This window comes from Pavona decussata, unplaced genomic scaffold (genome assembly GCF_977016875.1).
Source record: "Pavona decussata unplaced genomic scaffold, jaPavDecu1.1 SCAFFOLD_130, whole genome shotgun sequence".
Classification (NCBI taxonomy): Eukaryota; Metazoa; Cnidaria; class Anthozoa; order Scleractinia; family Agariciidae; genus Pavona; species Pavona decussata.
In genome coordinates, this window is record NW_028145544.1 from 2,803,413 (window position 1) to 2,821,077 (window position 17,665).

General features: G+C 38.2%; 2 protein-coding genes across 3 annotated transcripts; one reads left to right on the plus strand and one right to left on the minus strand.

Moving 5' to 3' along the window:
* Nucleotides 1-222: 222 nt before the first annotated feature.
* On the minus strand, nucleotides 223-4,584 carry LOC146468677 (thialysine N-epsilon-acetyltransferase-like). The gene is made up of 6 exons (XM_085124206.1): nucleotides 4,552-4,584; nucleotides 3,308-3,359; nucleotides 2,499-2,618; nucleotides 1,719-1,868; nucleotides 1,070-1,110; nucleotides 223-411 (listed from the first exon to the last, which is right to left on the minus strand). Exons 1-6 carry the CDS (start codon nucleotides 4,582-4,584, stop codon nucleotides 223-225), a joined length of 585 nt encoding a protein of 194 aa, XP_084980332.1.
* A 1,309-nt stretch (nucleotides 4,585-5,893) lies between these two features.
* Nucleotides 5,894-13,739, plus strand: LOC146468678 (uncharacterized). Of its 2 annotated transcripts, none has more exons than XM_085124336.1 (2): nucleotides 5,894-6,102; nucleotides 13,039-13,739. In XM_085124336.1, exons 1-2 carry the CDS (start codon nucleotides 6,033-6,035, stop codon nucleotides 13,518-13,520), a joined length of 552 nt encoding a protein of 183 aa, XP_084980462.1. In that variant the 5' UTR covers nucleotides 5,894-6,032; the 3' UTR covers nucleotides 13,521-13,739. The 2 variants fall into 2 exon arrangements, with proteins under 2 accessions (XP_084980462.1, XP_084980463.1); XM_085124337.1 differs by lacking the exon at nucleotides 13,039-13,739 and adding an exon at nucleotides 9,257-9,978.
* The last annotated feature ends 3,926 nt before the right edge of the window (nucleotides 13,740-17,665 follow it).

Sequence of the window (17,665 nt, forward strand, 5' to 3'; positions counted from 1 at the left end):
AACAAAAAAAATTTTTCTCAAGCCAAATGACATCTCGAGCTAGAAAACTTTGGCCATAAGTTCCCATAACCTAAAAATTTTCTGTAACTTAAATAATCGGAACAGGTTAAGCTGTGCGAGCTTACATAAACCTGCCTTTTAAGAGGCACATGCAAAGAACTAACAATACAAAGACAACATTTAAATTTTGTTTTGTTGTCGTTGGGTGTCGGCGAATCAGTGCTATTCAAGGTCTTCATCATTTTCTCTTTTGTATTGCTTTGAACACAGTTCTTCAATTCCGTTCCTTTCCATACGAAACAACGTCCAGTCCGTCATGCTCGAGGCGCCTAGCTTCCTGTAAAATCCCATGGTTCTTTTCGAGAAAGGAGAAACCCACTGCATGCGACAGCAATCACGTGACTTGGCAATCTGAGGGAGAAGATGGGATTTTTCTCTGCAATCACTTTATTGTATAAATGACACGAGAAAACTATGAGACAAAATAGCTAGTAGGAAAGTCTCATCAACCGATAAACATTTGTTGTAGTCATGAAAGAAGATTACTTATTATGAATCGGATGAAATAGGCCATTTTGCAGTTGCTTTTAACCTCATTATGAAAGCGAGGATAAGTGCAAAACTTTTCATATGAAAATTAGTTTTCATTCATATTCAAACAAAACTAATTTTCACATGAAGAGCTTTGCACTTAGCCTCGCTTTCATAATGAGGTTTACAGCAACTCGGAAATTTCCTATTACCTCCTCCCCCGCTTAATTGTTTCTTTACTTTATCATAAAATCATTGAATAGAAACCCTGTTAACTTTCTACAAGATGATTACAAGATGGTTCCAGCTACAAGCATTCACAGAAGGGTCCATAATATCATCCAAAATCGTAAATCCTTTTTCTTTGAGCCTTCTATCAAGACAAAAAGTTCTTATCTGTTCTCCATTTTAGCAGGACGTGTAAGATAAGAAAAAAGGCAGTCACAAAGAGTAAGTCAAGTAAAACTTCTGCTATTTGTTATCAATATTTTATCTCTATTTATTTATTTGTTGATATTGTTGTAAGTTTATCGCTCACCTTTGCCATAGTAACCATTAATGAACTTCCAATCCCTTGACCTAAGTAATGAGATAGCAATTGAACAAAAATAATTATATTCTTGAAGTTATTGTAAATATACGTGGCATAAACATTTCACTGTGGATCAAATCCAAACGTTTGATCGTTCAATGAATGAAAGCCAGCTAGTATTATGCCATACTTGACAAAGTCGATCTAACTTTTGCGTCTGTGGATTAAATCCTAAAGTGTGACGACTCAAATGAAAGCCGCTGAGCTGTACTTTCCTGTGGTACTGTTTACAAGGTGGTTCTAAATTTGGCGTCTGTGGATGAAATCCTCAATTTTAATCATCCGAACAAGTGTTGTTGAGCTGTGTCTTGCTGTCAGTGATACGTTGTTATACTTTTAATACCAAATTCAAATATGACCAATGCTATTTTTTCATATTGTTGTAGGTCACTAGTGACTTAGTTATCATCATTTAATTTTAATTTTATTTAAAAAAAGCTTATAAGGCGCAAATATCTATATAAATATATTCAAATATATTCATTGTTGAGAATGATGTATTATTCAGTGACACAGGCATACTCAGAATAAAGAAACAAGAGTTCTCGCAACAGCATTCAAACGGGTTGCTGTTGTCGTTCTCGTCTTTGCTCACCTCGGGCACAGGGAATGACAAAAAGATCCTCTACATAAAGTACAGGACCCTCCCATGTGGAGTAAGTGAAGTAGTAGATGCCAACTCCTAACAAATCGTTAATCTTGGTCTCTGTCATTCTCCTTCTCTTTGGCGGGCGAGAACATCCATCTGCAACGAATCAGGAGCCCATTACTGACGAATATAATTTCATTCAAGGGTTGACTTGTCTCAATTTTCATTACATATGAAATCAACTTTTAATTCAGTTGATACTGAATTTTACTTCAGAATTTGAAAGGTGTATAGTTGAATCTTTACAATTTAGTGTCCACGCACAACTGGGCTAGCGATGAGGCAGTAAGGGGCTACTCCACTCTGAATGCGGGATGCTATAGTCTATCCCAGCAGTTCCTTCCCGAAACCTTCTTACAATGAAAACAAAGTCTAAAATAACCCAATAGAAGAATCATAATGTCATGTTTGCTGTACTGCGTTCTCTGATTGGCTAGCAGAACTCACACCACGTTCTCAACCAATGAGAAGCAAAACCAAGACCAATAGTGACTTGGTCGCACGCGTTTTCCCGCGCTTGACGCCGATTGCATGAATTTGCTTCGAGTCCTGATTGGTTCATCGCGCTGTTAGCGTCTCTAAGTGATTGGCCAGAGTTATTTGGTTTCGGTTTTATGACATTTGAATGAAAACTGCTCTGTTTTGGTCATTTACTTGCGTTTAAGTAACTGATAAAACAACGAATTCAACTAGTTATTAATAAATCCTATGTGAACATTCAATAACCTTTCACATCTTCTGGAAAACTGTTCTTTTCATGCTCGGTACTATCGTGATCTTCGTTAATCTCCTCGGCCACGACACAGTGAAAGAGGGGATTGTTACCGAACCCGTCACGAAGAAGCTCTGTTGAAAAGATAGCAGTAATTAATGTTAGTAGACCGACTCCGTATAATATTATAATAAAAGCAAATCTGGTTGGATAATTGACACTGTTTATTTAAAAAAATAGGGACGTATTTCTGTCCACAGACTATCGGCCGATAGTTAGCCATTTAATGAAACCATCTTCAGAAATATAGGCAATGAAATGGACAGAGACAGCACAACTTGGTTAGTCTTTTTTGCAAATGCTTCGTTGAGTATTTTGACCATTTTTCCTTTGAGTTGTATAAATGTTTTCACTGTTAAGGAATATTCATTTACTGTCAATAACAAGGGGTGTGCTTGCGCAATTTCTCAAGCCAGCCAGAGGCTCAGGAAAAGTGTTTAAAAATAATCCAGATCGAATTGGAGTTTGGAAATGTTGGTTTTTGAGGAGAGGAGAAAACCAGAATACCCGGAGAAAAACCTCTGGGAACAAGAACGAGAACCAACAACAAACTCAGGCCACATATGACGAATCGAACCCAAGCCACATTGGTGAGAGGCGAGTGCTCTCACCACTACACCACTGTACAGTTACAGTCTACCGACACTAGAACAACGTTAAGGATGGGTTGCCATGAATACAATGTCGCATTTACTTATATTGTTATAAACGTTAACCTATGGCCAGACTAATAACAAAATTCTTTCCAATTTTACGTACTCACCCTTTTCTCCAATCTTCAACTTTTCGGCATTTCCTAGGTACTCCGCAAGACCCTGTAAAGAAAAGGATAAAAATTTATTTGCCCACTCTCTCCATTTCTAGGTACATTCTTTGGTTGATGGTTTTTAGAATGGCTACCTTCAGCAAACGTTTCATAATTTTTTGAAACTAAAAGGGACGTGTAGTAACAAGGCCCACGCAAAACATGATTATTACAGAAATATTGTTCTTAGGCGACTGAAAGCAATATATTTGAAAGGCGTGTAATGTGCTATTTTATACTGTAACCTGATGAAAAAATAATATTACTCCTCATAATTTCAAAGTAGTAATAGGCCAACAATTAATCAAAGTAGCAAAAAAACGAAAATGCTACAAAAAGATCTTGCTAAACGAATTTTACTCGAGGGTTGAAACGTTAGTTGACATCACCCTTGATTTATAAGCTCGCTATCTTGGATTTGATTTCATTAACAACTTTAAATTAAGAAATAATCAGTTTAAACTTCAGAGTCATAGAGAAGCAGAATTATTCTGATTATTACATTCGGTTGATGTTCGATATAAGGAAAGTGTGTTGACTGCCGTCATGTAGATTATTTTTCGGTGTGAAAACATTTGACGTAACTAAAATGAGGAATCATTCTTTTTAGATACGCGTAATTAAAGATATTCTCAAGTAAATCGTCAATACAAGAAAAAGGCAATTAGAAATATTTGTTGATATCATAACAATAATTAAAGTAACGGAAGTCTACAAAGCAGTCAGGTTGAAGCATCGCCGCCATTCTTCAAAAACTGATTGAATAGAACTGTGTTACCAAAGTGAAAGACGAATTCGTAGTCAAATAATCATTTCGATGCAAAAGCCTGCCTGGCTTTCCTATAACATACTGGGACGAAATTAAAAAGCAGAACTGTAAAGTGGCCATTATTCGTTAAATTGTTGAAGGTGAGTTAAAATAATTAAGGTAGTATATTAATACATGTTCAAATGTCGCTATAAACGTGTACAAAACTGTTAAAGGATAGTGATTTCCTCTTTTTTGTAACATGGTTGACTGAATGAAAGGTAGAAAGAACAAAAAATGAACAGCAAATTTGAAGAATAAAAATTAGTTTTCTGCAAAGGTATTTTCGGAAAATAAAATAGGTAATCCTCTCTCCGATGTTCCGGCGCAGAAAAATTAAAAAAAACTACGACAGGTTGCTTTCCTAAGAAAAAGACATAGCAATTAATCATACCTTAATCATCTTAGCAATAGAGGGCACGTCCATCGTTGTAGCTCTTCGGGTTTGAAAATGAGGATTTGTTAACGAGATAGCAACGGACTGACAGTTCTTTCCTTTCTCCATTCTTTGCAATTCAAAAGGCCTATGGACTTTATTCACTTCCTATACCGACAATACTCCTCCGCCCTAATGGCGTTAGGACGCAATGGTATTTTACAATCACGTGTTATGCACATGTTTACTTCGTGCGTCCATTCTCGTGCCCAGTGTTTCACGGTCCTTCAAGAAAAAAAGATGAATGATTTTGCAGTGCGACTCCTCGTATCTGACATGTTTTATAGAAGGCGTTGTGTTCATGGTTAGTTTACACGTGGGACGTAAACATAAGGACAAGGTGTTCTTTTGTTATTTGAGTTGTTTTGTTGTTGAAAACAGTTACATTTTACACTACATTAAAACTATCATTCAATATCACAACAGGTACCGTTTACGTGGGATTGTACTGATAATTAACTGATAACAGTTACAATTTAAATAACACTACAATTCCGACACTGAGACGAAACCTTGTTTTAATATACAGTTATTTCAATTAACGTTGTCGGATTTTAAAGTGTATGTGACAGATTTTTTATTTATTTTTTATTTTTTATTTTCGTGATCAAACGTTAATGTTGTTCTTGGATGAAAATTGAAAAAAAAAAAAAAAAAAAGAAACCTTATCAGATTTTCTTCCCGGCGTTTGAGGCGTACAAAAGAATCAAATTTCACTTCCGGTTGGGTAAAATACCGCGTAAGAAGGGAGACTGCGGATAGTACAGGTCAATACAGGAAGACATTGCATTTAAAAATCGCAGATCGCTTCCTTTGGTTGACACTAGTTTATCTTTTATTTTCTCGATTTCTGATTGGTTCCTTGTACGAATAGGCCATTTCCGAGTTGCTTTGAACCTCATTACGAAAGCGAGGCTAAGTGCAAAGCTTTTCATATGAAAATTGGTTTTGTTTGCATATGAATGAAAACTAATTTTCATAACAAAAATTATGCACGAGGTTCAAAGCAACACGGAAATGACCTATTAGATTTCTTGTGATTGACACGTTACCATTAATTTAATTTCAGCTTAGTACAGTCACCAAGACTCATTTTTAATATCAAAACTGTAAGCGACATTTCCGTTTCCTCTCTATACGAATTGTACATACACCTGCACAAATGTTGTCGATTGTATTCTTTAAGCAGATTGTCATATTTTCCCTGTCAAACTTGGCAAAATATAATAATTTCAATAGTTTCATATGTTCTTCCTAATTATGATACCGGTTCATTTATTGGGCGAACTTTTCACAGCAACTGATTTGTAAACCAACGACGTCAAATCGTGCGATATTAAACAAAGCCAGATTTTCTTGACAGTGTAATAAATAGGACATACAGAACGGCTCTGCTCTAACGGAACAGAACACTTAGCTACAGTTCTGGTAGCAAAATCATGGGGATTTTCTTCACAGCGCTAGCAGCATCTATATGTGCCTTGATTTTCATCCCAGAACAAATTAATGGTAAGTTTTCACATAAAATACTTCATAGGAAGAGTTCATTCAACTTGACATCAAGAAAACTGGAAAAGATAAAGAGCGGATGATTTTAAACGACGTCATTCCAAAATTGTAGCTTTCAGGCTTGTTAATGTAAATTGAAACTATTCTGTTTCCCCAAAACTTACTTTCAAGTCGACTGAAGTTTATGCTCAAACGAAGGAGATAGGCTAAGTACAGAGAGAAAGTTTCAGGATTAAAAATGAATGTATATAATGATCTCGATGTTAGGTAATTTTTGTAAAATGTTCATACGTAACGAAGGAAGAAAATCAAAAAACAACTTTCACTGAATTTAGCATTTTAGGTTTTAGCTTTTGTCTGAGGTTAGGAATGTAAAATATAGACTAAACCGCTTTTTAAACGCTAACAGCTCTTTTCTATTATAGCATAATGGAAAAAAGCTGTTAGGGTTGAAAACAGAGCACTTGATCACCTATTTTTTATGGCTACCTTTCTCTTTTTTCTGACCACTTTTGCGACTGAATGAGTATCTATTGAACCTGCTAAATCACTAAGCATTCGAACAAAGTGGTCAGCTGAAAGTGTAAGACGAGGATTGAGTTAATTTGCTCGCGCTTCGGATTAACTCTTTGTTTTTCAAATCAGTGTAGCAGAAACCACCAAAACTATTACTAGATTTTTGTCATTTCGAATTGGAATCTGGAATTCAAACCCCGATTTTCATGTGAATTTTGCAAACGTGTTTGAACCCAAATTTGACATGGTTGTGTAACATAATAATGTTTGACTACATTAGTTCTAGCGGACCACTGTGTACCTACTTAATGAACTTTATGAGAGGTGTATTTGCGTTCGCCTCCCTTTTCCGGAGGGAAACTGTCACAGAATTTTACAAAAGAAATATGAAAATGTTGTTAGGTTTGGACGCTTATGAAATTTAGCGGTTTTGTTTGTACAGATTTAACTTGGTGTAGATACAGCTCTATGTCATGACGCACTTTGAAAGCTTCATGCTTCCAGTTTATTAGTTTTTATTGTAAAATGTACGGTCCTGAGCCAATGGGCGTTCGATGAGTTTAATCAGCCTCTCACAAAACAAAGATGGCGGTATTCTAGGATGATATGTGATTAACACGTCGGCGCCAGTAATATGTATTACTTTACACTGCTCAACGATTTTATGAAATTGCTGCGGATTGACTCAGGTGCTGCAATGATCTTAAATATTTGATTTTTTAACGCGTAAATCAATATATCTCTGGAAAAATTATCTATATGAAATCGCGTCGAGGCCGCATCTGCGAAAACAAATTTAGGTATACCCATTTTGTGTTACCTATCGTACCTTGAAGTTCTTTAACACTCCTGTGGTTTTAAAAAAATTACCCAGCTCAAATGGCTGTTCAAAAGCTTTCATTTGAATGGTAACACTTGCTGTTTTATCTAGAAACGCAGGCGGAATTTCGAAACAAACACATTTACTGAGTTCAATCGTGTGTGTTACCTCATTATTGAACGGAAACGTGTACCAGTTGCCATATTCGATATTTCGAGTGAGTTTTCCCTTTTGTTTTCATTTTTTCTTACATAGTTTATTTTTGATAAGACCGTGAACATTAATCTACAGTAAAGAAGCTTAGGTACTTGGTGTCACACAAACGCATTCTGTCCTATCGTTATATCACTTAGATGATGAAGATTTCCTTTGCTTAGAACGGTTTTCAATTGAGTGTGGAAAGTAAACTAGTAGTTGCACACGAGCATGTTAACCTTGACAAGTATCTCGGCAATTTTGACTTCTTCGTGAGTAAAGTGTGAAAAAGTTTTCAGTGAAAAGGTTTAAAAAGTGGAACGACGTTCATTGAGCAAAAATGCTTGTCAAGGAAAAACTTGTCAAATTTTGTCGGAAACACAAGAATATAAAACTTGTAAAATGTAGTCCTTTCAAAGAAAACTTGCAGGCGTACCGCCAGACTATTAAATGTAACTTAGTAGCCTTTGCTCTCGTTTTGCTTGTCCGCGTTCTGTGATTGGTTTGAAAAACCTCACGTCATCTTGTCAACCAATCAAAAATCTGAACCAATGGTGACTTGTTCGCCCGCGTTTTCCCGCGCTTGACGCCATTTACGTGTACTTGCTTCAAGTTCTGATTGGTTCATTGTGCTGGTAACACATGATTGGTTTAGGTTATATTACTTACTATTGAAAACAGCTCTTTTGAGCGAGGATTTATACGCATTTACTGGGTGCGCGCGCAACCTGTACCATTTGCGACGCCTTCAGTCTTGGCAGTGTGGGATTTTTTTGACAAAGTTCTAATGTAGTAAGAAGAAGGCTTGGAATTCACACAAAAATGAGTAAAAGCGATTTTTTTATTAAAAGTAAGAGCGAATTATGTTACTTTATGAGAGTAGTGCTCTAAGAAATTCGTTTATCCGCGCAAAATTGGAGGAAAATTTCCTACCCGCCAATTGAAATTGCATCTCATTTAAATGAGCCCTTTTGTCGTACGCATTCATCTTTCTTTTGTGCTTGATTCTTTACATACACAAACGTATCTCTGGCATGCTCATTTTTTCCGCGTTCGTTATCTCAGATTGCGTTGGCCGTATACATGCTTGTATATTACCAGTGGGCCAAGTACAGCATTAGATCTCGCTGCTGTTCATTCAGTTACTAATGCACGGAGAAATCTGTTGTTCATTTATTATTGCATGAAGAAATCTTATTGCATGCCATTTTGTGCTCCTAGTTTTAAGTGAAAACCCTTTGAAATGCATGCCAAGTGTAACTGCTTTGTCCCTACATGTTTCAATGGATGAGGAACAAAACCAGGATTGCATGGCCAAGCTGCAATTGTAAATTGTATATCTTTGCTACTCTATCCTAGAATATTCTTTCTAACATTTGACGCCTCATTTATTGCATGAGATGCTGGAGCATCTGTATTATGGCATAACCGTTTTTCTCCCTTTTATCGCGGTGCATTGCCATCTCATTCTAGTTGATCATCGACGTGGTATCTCATTGCAAGAGATGCATGCATTTCTTGTACATCTCTTTTACTGCATCTATACTTTATTTCTCGTCCTAATCATGCATTGCTTGTTGGTTGCTTGCATTAAAATGGCGTTCTTTTTCTCTTAAATCCCAGGCCAGATCTGGCAACAGATCAATTTAGGCGACGTGTGCTTTAAAACGCATGGAAAGCGGCCTGGAGTTTTCCACTACCTGGGCGAACAAGGAAAACTCGTGGCTGCGATGAAGCTGGTTCACCGTAGAGGCTATGTACGCTGCGAGGCAAACACGGCATACAACAGCCACTGGGGCTGTTATCATCATAAGAGTTTCATGAAGCACCCACTGAATGTCATTATCACCGATCAAAACGATAACATTGTCTACCCAGCGGAGAAATACATCAGAAATGACGGCCTGTGGTACTATCTTCCTTTCACTGATTCTAAATCGAGTGAGCTTGTGTTTGCCAACTACGACAACCCCTTCTATGTAACAAGGGGATCAATGATAAGGATCTGGTACGGTGAAGATCTTCGGGACTGGAAAACTTCGGGTAATGGCGGAGAGGTGTGCGTCGATGTTTTTGCTCATCTTCAGTGACCGGTGAATTGTGTAAATTACCAAGCTAGTGCATGCAGAATTAAGATGACTTGAACTTTCAATGTGTAATCAAAGTAACGTTTTATTTGTGAATAAAGTTTGCTTTTACTCCAAGAATGGAATCAAGAACAACGATGTCGTAACTGTTTAATTAACCTTTTCTGTGCTCACCACATTAAATCTTTAAACCATTGAGTCTTACTTAATGATTTGACGCCGTAAATCTAAGTCCTTGAAGGTATTCAACATTGAAAAATTATGGCAAGACGTTCCGCGCGATCATTGCGCCCACGTTTTCCAGTCTAGTTTGTGTCTACTTAATTTGTTTTAATGAAAAATGTATCTTTCACTTTAAAACAAGACTGTTGAAGTCTAAAGGTACGCAAGAGCCGGATTGATACGAAAAAGGTTACGATAGGTTTCCGTAAGTTCTTAAGCTTGTAGCTTAACATTGCCAGGTCGTTTGCAAAAGACTACAGATATAAATCACGCTCTGATCTTCGCTTTTTCTTTCCAAAACTGTACTTTCGCTTGCATTTTTTTGTAAAAATTACTTCTTGCAAACCTTAAAACAAAACTGCCGCAAAACGTTCATGGCATAACGTTAAACGTTGTTTTGTCGCCAATAAATGACTAGTGCTGCGAGTTATCTGGATTTTCTCTCTTATGCCAAAGAAACCTTCGACTCAGGCATTCGCTTCGCAACTGCTTAAGCTGCGTACTTACTGCGAGGGTCTTTCTTCTATTTGATCTTTTATCCACAAGTTCAAAATATATGTTTCATATATTTACATTCATTTATTCATCCTTCACGAGTATATCACGAACTCACAATACGACAGGAGTACCTGATGGGGCCGTCCCGCTCTGCAAGCGGGAATAGAGCTGGCTGGGAACTGAATACATTAGACGGTTAACTGGCTGGAAAGTTTCTAAATAGCTAGTATTGCTGAGATTTTTTTTTATTAAAACACTGGTTCTAGCTGGGTAAAAAATGTCTCGTGTGTTTCTCCTGCCTGTCAGGCTCGTAAAAATTCGTATCTTGACTTTTCTCTCTATCACCTTCTTTACCAATGAAATTTGAAGGCAAGTAGCGCGCCAGGAAATAACGGCGGCTCCACTGTTTTCCGTCATGTTTTGTTCTTTCTATCTTTATATCACGCTGTGTATGTCAGCTGTCAATATAAACGCAGTAATACAGAGCTACTTCATATCATAACAAATCGGCGGCTTGGGCAGAAAAAGAAAAAAGAAAGAAAGAAAGAAAAAAAAAAAACAGCCGACAGCGGTACCTCTGGACGCCTTGCCGGAGCGTTGTACCATGACGATTCACCACGAGATTTCGGCCCGCGGTTCGCTTATGCCAGCCGGAGATGGTTCCGCGATGCGTTCCGATACTTTGTCCCCGCCAAGACAGTGAGGGAGAGAAAAGTCGGCCCCTAGACCATATGAGACAGATCCCTTTCGTTGGCACCTCAGTTCCACCTTACTGACTTAAACTGAGATTCAGCCGGGTATATATATGACAATGTTGTCATTTTGTCTTCCATGTGGTGCGTTTTGAGGTTTGAGCATGCGCACGGGCTAAAACGATATAATGACTTTGACAGAAGGATGACTTGTGGTCAAACGACCTGTAGTCTTGGAGGTACCGCTAGTCTTGGACTCTTTTTACCTTATTTCATTCTTACAATTTTTATTGCCGTTTTCCCGAAAACGATTGCTCCTTCGATGGATTGTCAGTGACATTGTTAAGGGAATCAGGTCGTCACTGGAAGAGCTCTGTGAAAGCCGTTGTTATTTTTCTGTTTCTGGCTATTAAGTCAACACTTATTACTGTGCCATGTAATGAAAATGCGCCACGTTTGTTACTACAACAATTCAGATGCTAGGTTTCGCCTCTTGATGTCTGGTGACATGAATCTTAACACTGGACCGGTTTCTGCTTCTACTGCTGGTAAGATCAATTGCCTCGTGAAGAATGCCAGAAGCTTAAAAAATTATCACAAAGACAGCACAACAAACTGGCAACTCGTGTGTAACATCCTTCGCTTACAGGGCTTGGTGTACGCCGAAAACTCTGACTTTATATGCGTCAACGAGATGTGGTTGAACCAAACTATCGGCAACTGTAAAATATTACATTCTGGCTTTACAATATTAAGGAGAGCTCGTCGCAATCGAGTTGGTGGTGGAGTTCTTATCGCAATCGGAACAGCATCCTTCAAAGCTGTCAAATAATTTAAACCTGAATCGGAAGCCGAGCTACAACAGCTTGAGATCATTTTTGCCAAAATTACTACGCTTACTGGTCAAAGAATTTTATTGGTTGGATGTATTCGATAATTATCTGCATGAAGTTTGTGACCAGTTCGACAATATGGTAGTTTCAGGTGACTTAAATTTGCCAGACATCCTCTGGGACTCAATTGACAGCGCATTGGGTGTTAACGAATTAGCCTTTATTGAAACCCTTCACGACCACCTCTTGACACAACTCAATAAAAGACCCACTCGTGGCAACAGCATACTTGAGCTTGTAATCACGAGCGTGCCGAACCGTGTCAATGTAACCGACATATTATCTCTAAAAGATACGGGTTTTTTTTTTTACCATAGCGTCATTATTTTCCAGTTTAACGCTTTCATAAAAGCCCCACAAAAAACCCTGAGATTTGTCTACGATTATGCAAAAGGTGACTTTAGGGGTCTGAGTACAATTAACCTCTTTTCGATCATAGCCACTGACGGTATAAATACTGACTGGCATAAGGGACGGAATCCCATACCTTGGATGTCTGGTTCCATACTTAATTTGATCAAGAAAATAGAATCTATAAGACAAAAGCTGAAACTATCTCCCTCAAGCCACCTAATGGAGAAGTTAACTGTTTGTAACTGTTTATTAGCTGTATTTTTTATCCGATTGTAATGCGCATAATAGTAATAAAATTTTTGTAAAGGACATGAGGTTTCTTAAAGAGTACCCAGTCCTCTTACTTAGAGCAACAGTTAAAGAAAAAATGTTACTGAAATTAAAAAATAATGCTAGGGTTCTCCTGTTTCGGGTTTTCAAAGCCACAATATTCTGAATCTTTGCCATCTAATTGATCAGTAAGATCCAAAATCTGAGCCGGGCAGTAAGCTGATGATACACACAATGCTACATGAATCCAAAGATGCATTTTCGCTAAAATAAATGTAACAATCATTTTATACTGTTCCAGAGAAAAGTGACTTTCAAGTGTCTGTGTTAACGTTTGAAACACTGCCACTAAATTTATTTTTTTATTATTTCATTTACGCACCCGACAGGTAAAGATAAGCCAGGTGCTTTTTGGGCTAAGATAAACCAAATCCCAGTCTGCTTCCATGCACGCGGTCAAAAACCAGGCACATTCCACTTCATGGGAAATGGAAACCTAGTTGTCGCGATGAAGCTAGTCTTCATTCAAGGATCCGTGCGTTGCGCTCCAAACCCAGCGTACAAGAGCCGTTGGGGATGCTATCACCACCCCGATCATTTAAAATCCCCCCTCAACGTCCTGGTGACTGATTCAGACAACAATGTGGTCTATCCCGCGGAGAAGTATATCATGAATACCGGAATGTGGTATTATCTTCCCTTTGCTAACGCCAGACACTCCAATGAACTCGTGTTCACAGACTACGCCAATCCGTTTTACCTTGCGAAGTACACGCCCATAAGGATTTGGTATGGAGAGGATTTGATGCAGTACAATAACGGTGATAATATAGGAAGCGTTTGCGTGGATGTTTGGGCTCATCTTATGTGAATGAGACAGCTCCTGCAAGGGCCGTTTCTGGAAAGTCCCAGTAACATACAGGGCCCGATTAGTGTCTTTGGTGATAAATGTTTCTTAACAGAAGTCAATTTTTGTTAGCTTTGAATACTAAATTTTAAAATTTTTTAATTCTATGAAAACATTGGCCAAGGGCCATGTCTGTAATCACTGTGTGATCGGCGAAAAAACATTGAAAAATATACTTATCGGGCCCGGTAAGTTACCGGGACTTTCGAGAAATGGATCCCTGGAGATAAATGAGTGGAGCAAATAAAAGGTTCTTCTAAATCACAATGAAGGTTTTTTGTGTCTACATTCTACCCAGACATTACCCGTTCCGAAGTTCATTAAGAGACTGGGCCCTAGTGTACTTTACCAAGTTTGGCAAAGCACTGGCGTTTTTGTGCAAATTGAACCTTAATTCTAAGCAAGTGAAAATTAACGATAAATTAACGGAGTCATCATGACATCATTTTCAAGTTCAAAATGATTAAAATAAACTAAGTGTCAGAAATAGTTCGCTGAACATTCACATAATGATACTATAACGGCTCCGAAACGTCGTTCGTTTATATCGTTATTTTTCACTTGCTTATGTATTGCGAAACCTTTACTTACTGAACCTCAATTATCTGTGAAAAATGAGTGGTTATTTCTAATTATCTTGTTGGATATTAATCACCGTTGCTAAGATCTGCTTTCCCCTCATAACTATAAACCACACAAAACATCTTTGTAATTTCATTCCGGGATGAGTTCATCCCGGGATGAAACTCCAACCTCCTTCCCAGAGTCTCTCCTCTTCACGTCCTGGGAACGAGGTTGATGAAACTCAACCCGGGTCTCATGTAAACGCAGCCTTAGTAGGCGCCGCCATAGCAAACCCAAGTTTCTCGAACCATCCCGAGATGCGCAGAACTTCTGCGCAATAACAAAAGGACGCACCGTCCTTAATAACCCGGTTTGAACAAGCTTTAAGCTGTAAATACAGGGTTCGTGAATTGCGGAACAACAAAGTAAATCCAGAGAACCAAATGACGTGTGTAAATAAAAGGATAATGCAATTTGTCCAGGAAACGCTTCAGTTTTCAGGTGTTTTTGAACATCACTTTTAGTCGCTATTGTAATCCGGCAAATATGAAAGTGTTTTGGAGGAAAGCAGAGCACTAGAATTGCCATGTTCGTGTCTTTAAGCTCATCCAGAATTATCTTATTTTGGAAAAAGATCTTAAGTAGACCCTGTTTTCAAAAGATGAACGACAAAATGATTGACGTATTGTTGTTGAAGTGATATTAGAGGCACTGAAATACTTATTAAAGCAATAGCACTGTCTCCAGGGGACACTTACTTTAAATAATTGCCCCACGTTTGTTATTAAAAATGCCGCATCAATAACAATGCGCGGTGTTTTAGTCACGTATGCTTTTGTTTTAACATAGCTTCTTTGAGAATTATAAACGACGCTATTGTTGTTCTGTTGTAAAGCATAATTTCACCGGCGGATTTTTTAGTTTCTTATAGCAACATGAGCATCAACGTTAATGCTTAAAAAATGCTTAAACCCTGGACCAACCATTAAATGTACGTCAGGGGGCTTGGGAAGATGAAACGGAAGTCTACATTTGAACGAGTACAATATATGAATTTGTAGACTGAGAAGCATTGGAAGAGCTTTGTGCAGATAGAATTTATTAAAATGCCCGGCGCAGTTACAGGAACAAAGTCAACGCCATGGACAGTTGCAGAGCAGTTTGTGGAGGAGAGGATAAAGTTGAAACAGAGTAACTCCCGGATAGCTTTAGCGCTGAGAAATGCAAAAATTCATCGGCCGTCCTTATATCTTTCTGCAAAAAAGTCCTTCGATAAGGCTTTGGAACGCTCAACGATCAACGCAGAAGGTAGAAATTCAATTAGTACAGTTCCGACGAAGAAGGCATGCAGATTTACGAATTGTAAGCAGGAACGCTCTGGGTTGGGTCAAAGAGAGAACAACTTGTCGCGAAAGTTTGTATCCCAAAGCTGTGAGAGTGCAAAACGAGTGCAAAGCTGTGCGAGAACTGCGGTGGCGAAACTGGATACCACAAAATTGCGTTGTTCGTGTGAAGCAACGTCAGACGCCAAACCAGAAAATTCGCTGGGGACAGAGACAACAAAAAGTGATAACCAATTGGAAAAAACAGTGGCGCTGAATACTGTCAATGTAAAACCGTGGGAAAATGACGTGGTAAAAAGTACAGCTGAACCAATTCGCAGTCAGGATGCCGAGAGAGAAAGACGAATTGATCGAAACATCTCACGTCTTATGTCACTGCTACAAGAAAGCAACGAAGGAAGGCATAATGAATTCGAGAAACATGGAAATGAAACGCAATCAGGCCAACAGGATGGGGATACAACACAGCATGGTAATCAGAGATTACTAAAACCAGGAAGGATATTGTATTCTGATGATACTATGCCCCGTGTTGACAATCTCAACAATGGTTGTCTTTCTGGTGTATTGATGGTCAGTTCTAAAATGCCATCAAATCCGTGGTGTCTTCATCAACTCCCGCCTGTAGGTAAAGTGCAGGTAAATATGAAACTGTCTTCTAATCTAGATAGAAACGTTTCTAGCTATAGATTGCCGGCACTGAAAAGAGATTGTAACCTCTGTTCAGAATGCCGACGGACAATTGAACAGGTGTCAAGGCAACAAGGCAATAAAATGGAGAGCGAAGTGGAATCGGAACATCTAAAAAGGCTTAAAAAGAGATTGAAATTAAAAGAACGCGCTCTCTTGGAAAAGGAACTGAGCAATGCTGATAAAAGAGCCCCAGCTTTAAGGCCCCAATATGGCAATGTTTCTTCAAGCGAGACAGACCTAGAACACCAATCAAGTGGCAAGCTTGGTGAAAGCTTTTCTTTGCCAAAGCTTTATCTATCTCATCATTCCACAACTGTTGGCGATCATGAAAAAGCAAGAAAGACAAGGACAAAGATCGCTGATCCTCAAAAGAACTCAGAGATGTGTTCAAGTGCAACGAGGCAGCCGTGTTACAAACTGACAAAAATGGAACGAACGAGTAGTACAAAATCGTGTAGCAGTGCAAACAAAAAGTCGGCAAAGCTACCCAAATCAAAAGAGGCGGCTTTTTCGGCAAAGAGGGGTGACCGTTCCGAGGGGTCATTGATGAGTGTGGATCATCCAAGAATCTTGTTGACCCCGCTGAGAGGATTCACTCCGCAGTGGAATGAATTTCCTGAGAGCCCCATGTTGTGGAGGGAGAATACTGAAGTACAAGACGAGAAAATTGTGAAAGAGGATTCGGAAAAAGGACAAAAGGAAACTGGGATATAATAGAGATGTCTCAGTTGACTTTAACAGTTTAGTTACAAATATGTATATAGTGTATAGAATGTACAGTAAGAATTACAACCTTTATATATTAGTGCCAACCAACTTCATTCTTGTAAACACTACATATCTTTACTCAGCTCGATTAGATTTTTGGTTATACTGAGTAAATTTACCTAGTTTGTATTGGTATATTATGTTGTAAATTAAGATTTTAAATTTTTCTCTTGGTAATAAAGCTTACTTACCACTTCGAATTTGCTTTGATTAATGGGATTGCGGTATCTTTATGTAACTAAATGAATATAACTGGTCCTTTTATCGTTAATTGTGACTGATAATCTACTAAGCTACCGCTCACTGACTTTTCACAGTGTCGTCGAAAAGTCCTTCAGTGTTTTTTAAAAGGAAAATACACTTGTACTGGTAAGGTCGGGTTTGTCACTCATGAATCTTGATAAGGTGAACGGCCCGCATAGTGCATGCGTGTTGATTACTTACAACAGTGGAAATCAGTTTGCCAAGTAATCTTTCAATGTCGATCATGTTAGTAAAACGTTTTAAAAGGCGATTTTTCAGGACTTTAATACGTATATGTTATGCATATCCAGTGTATATCAGTACTACAGAAGAAATTACGCAGTTTTTTAAACCACTGTTAAAAATTAATGACTAAAGAGGTTTCATGGAAATTGCACCCATCACTCGGCATGACATTGGTCAGTACGGTTCCTCATTCAGTTCGTATGCAAGCAGTAACAAAAGTCACTTATAATTTAATAGGGAAAATAAAAGGAG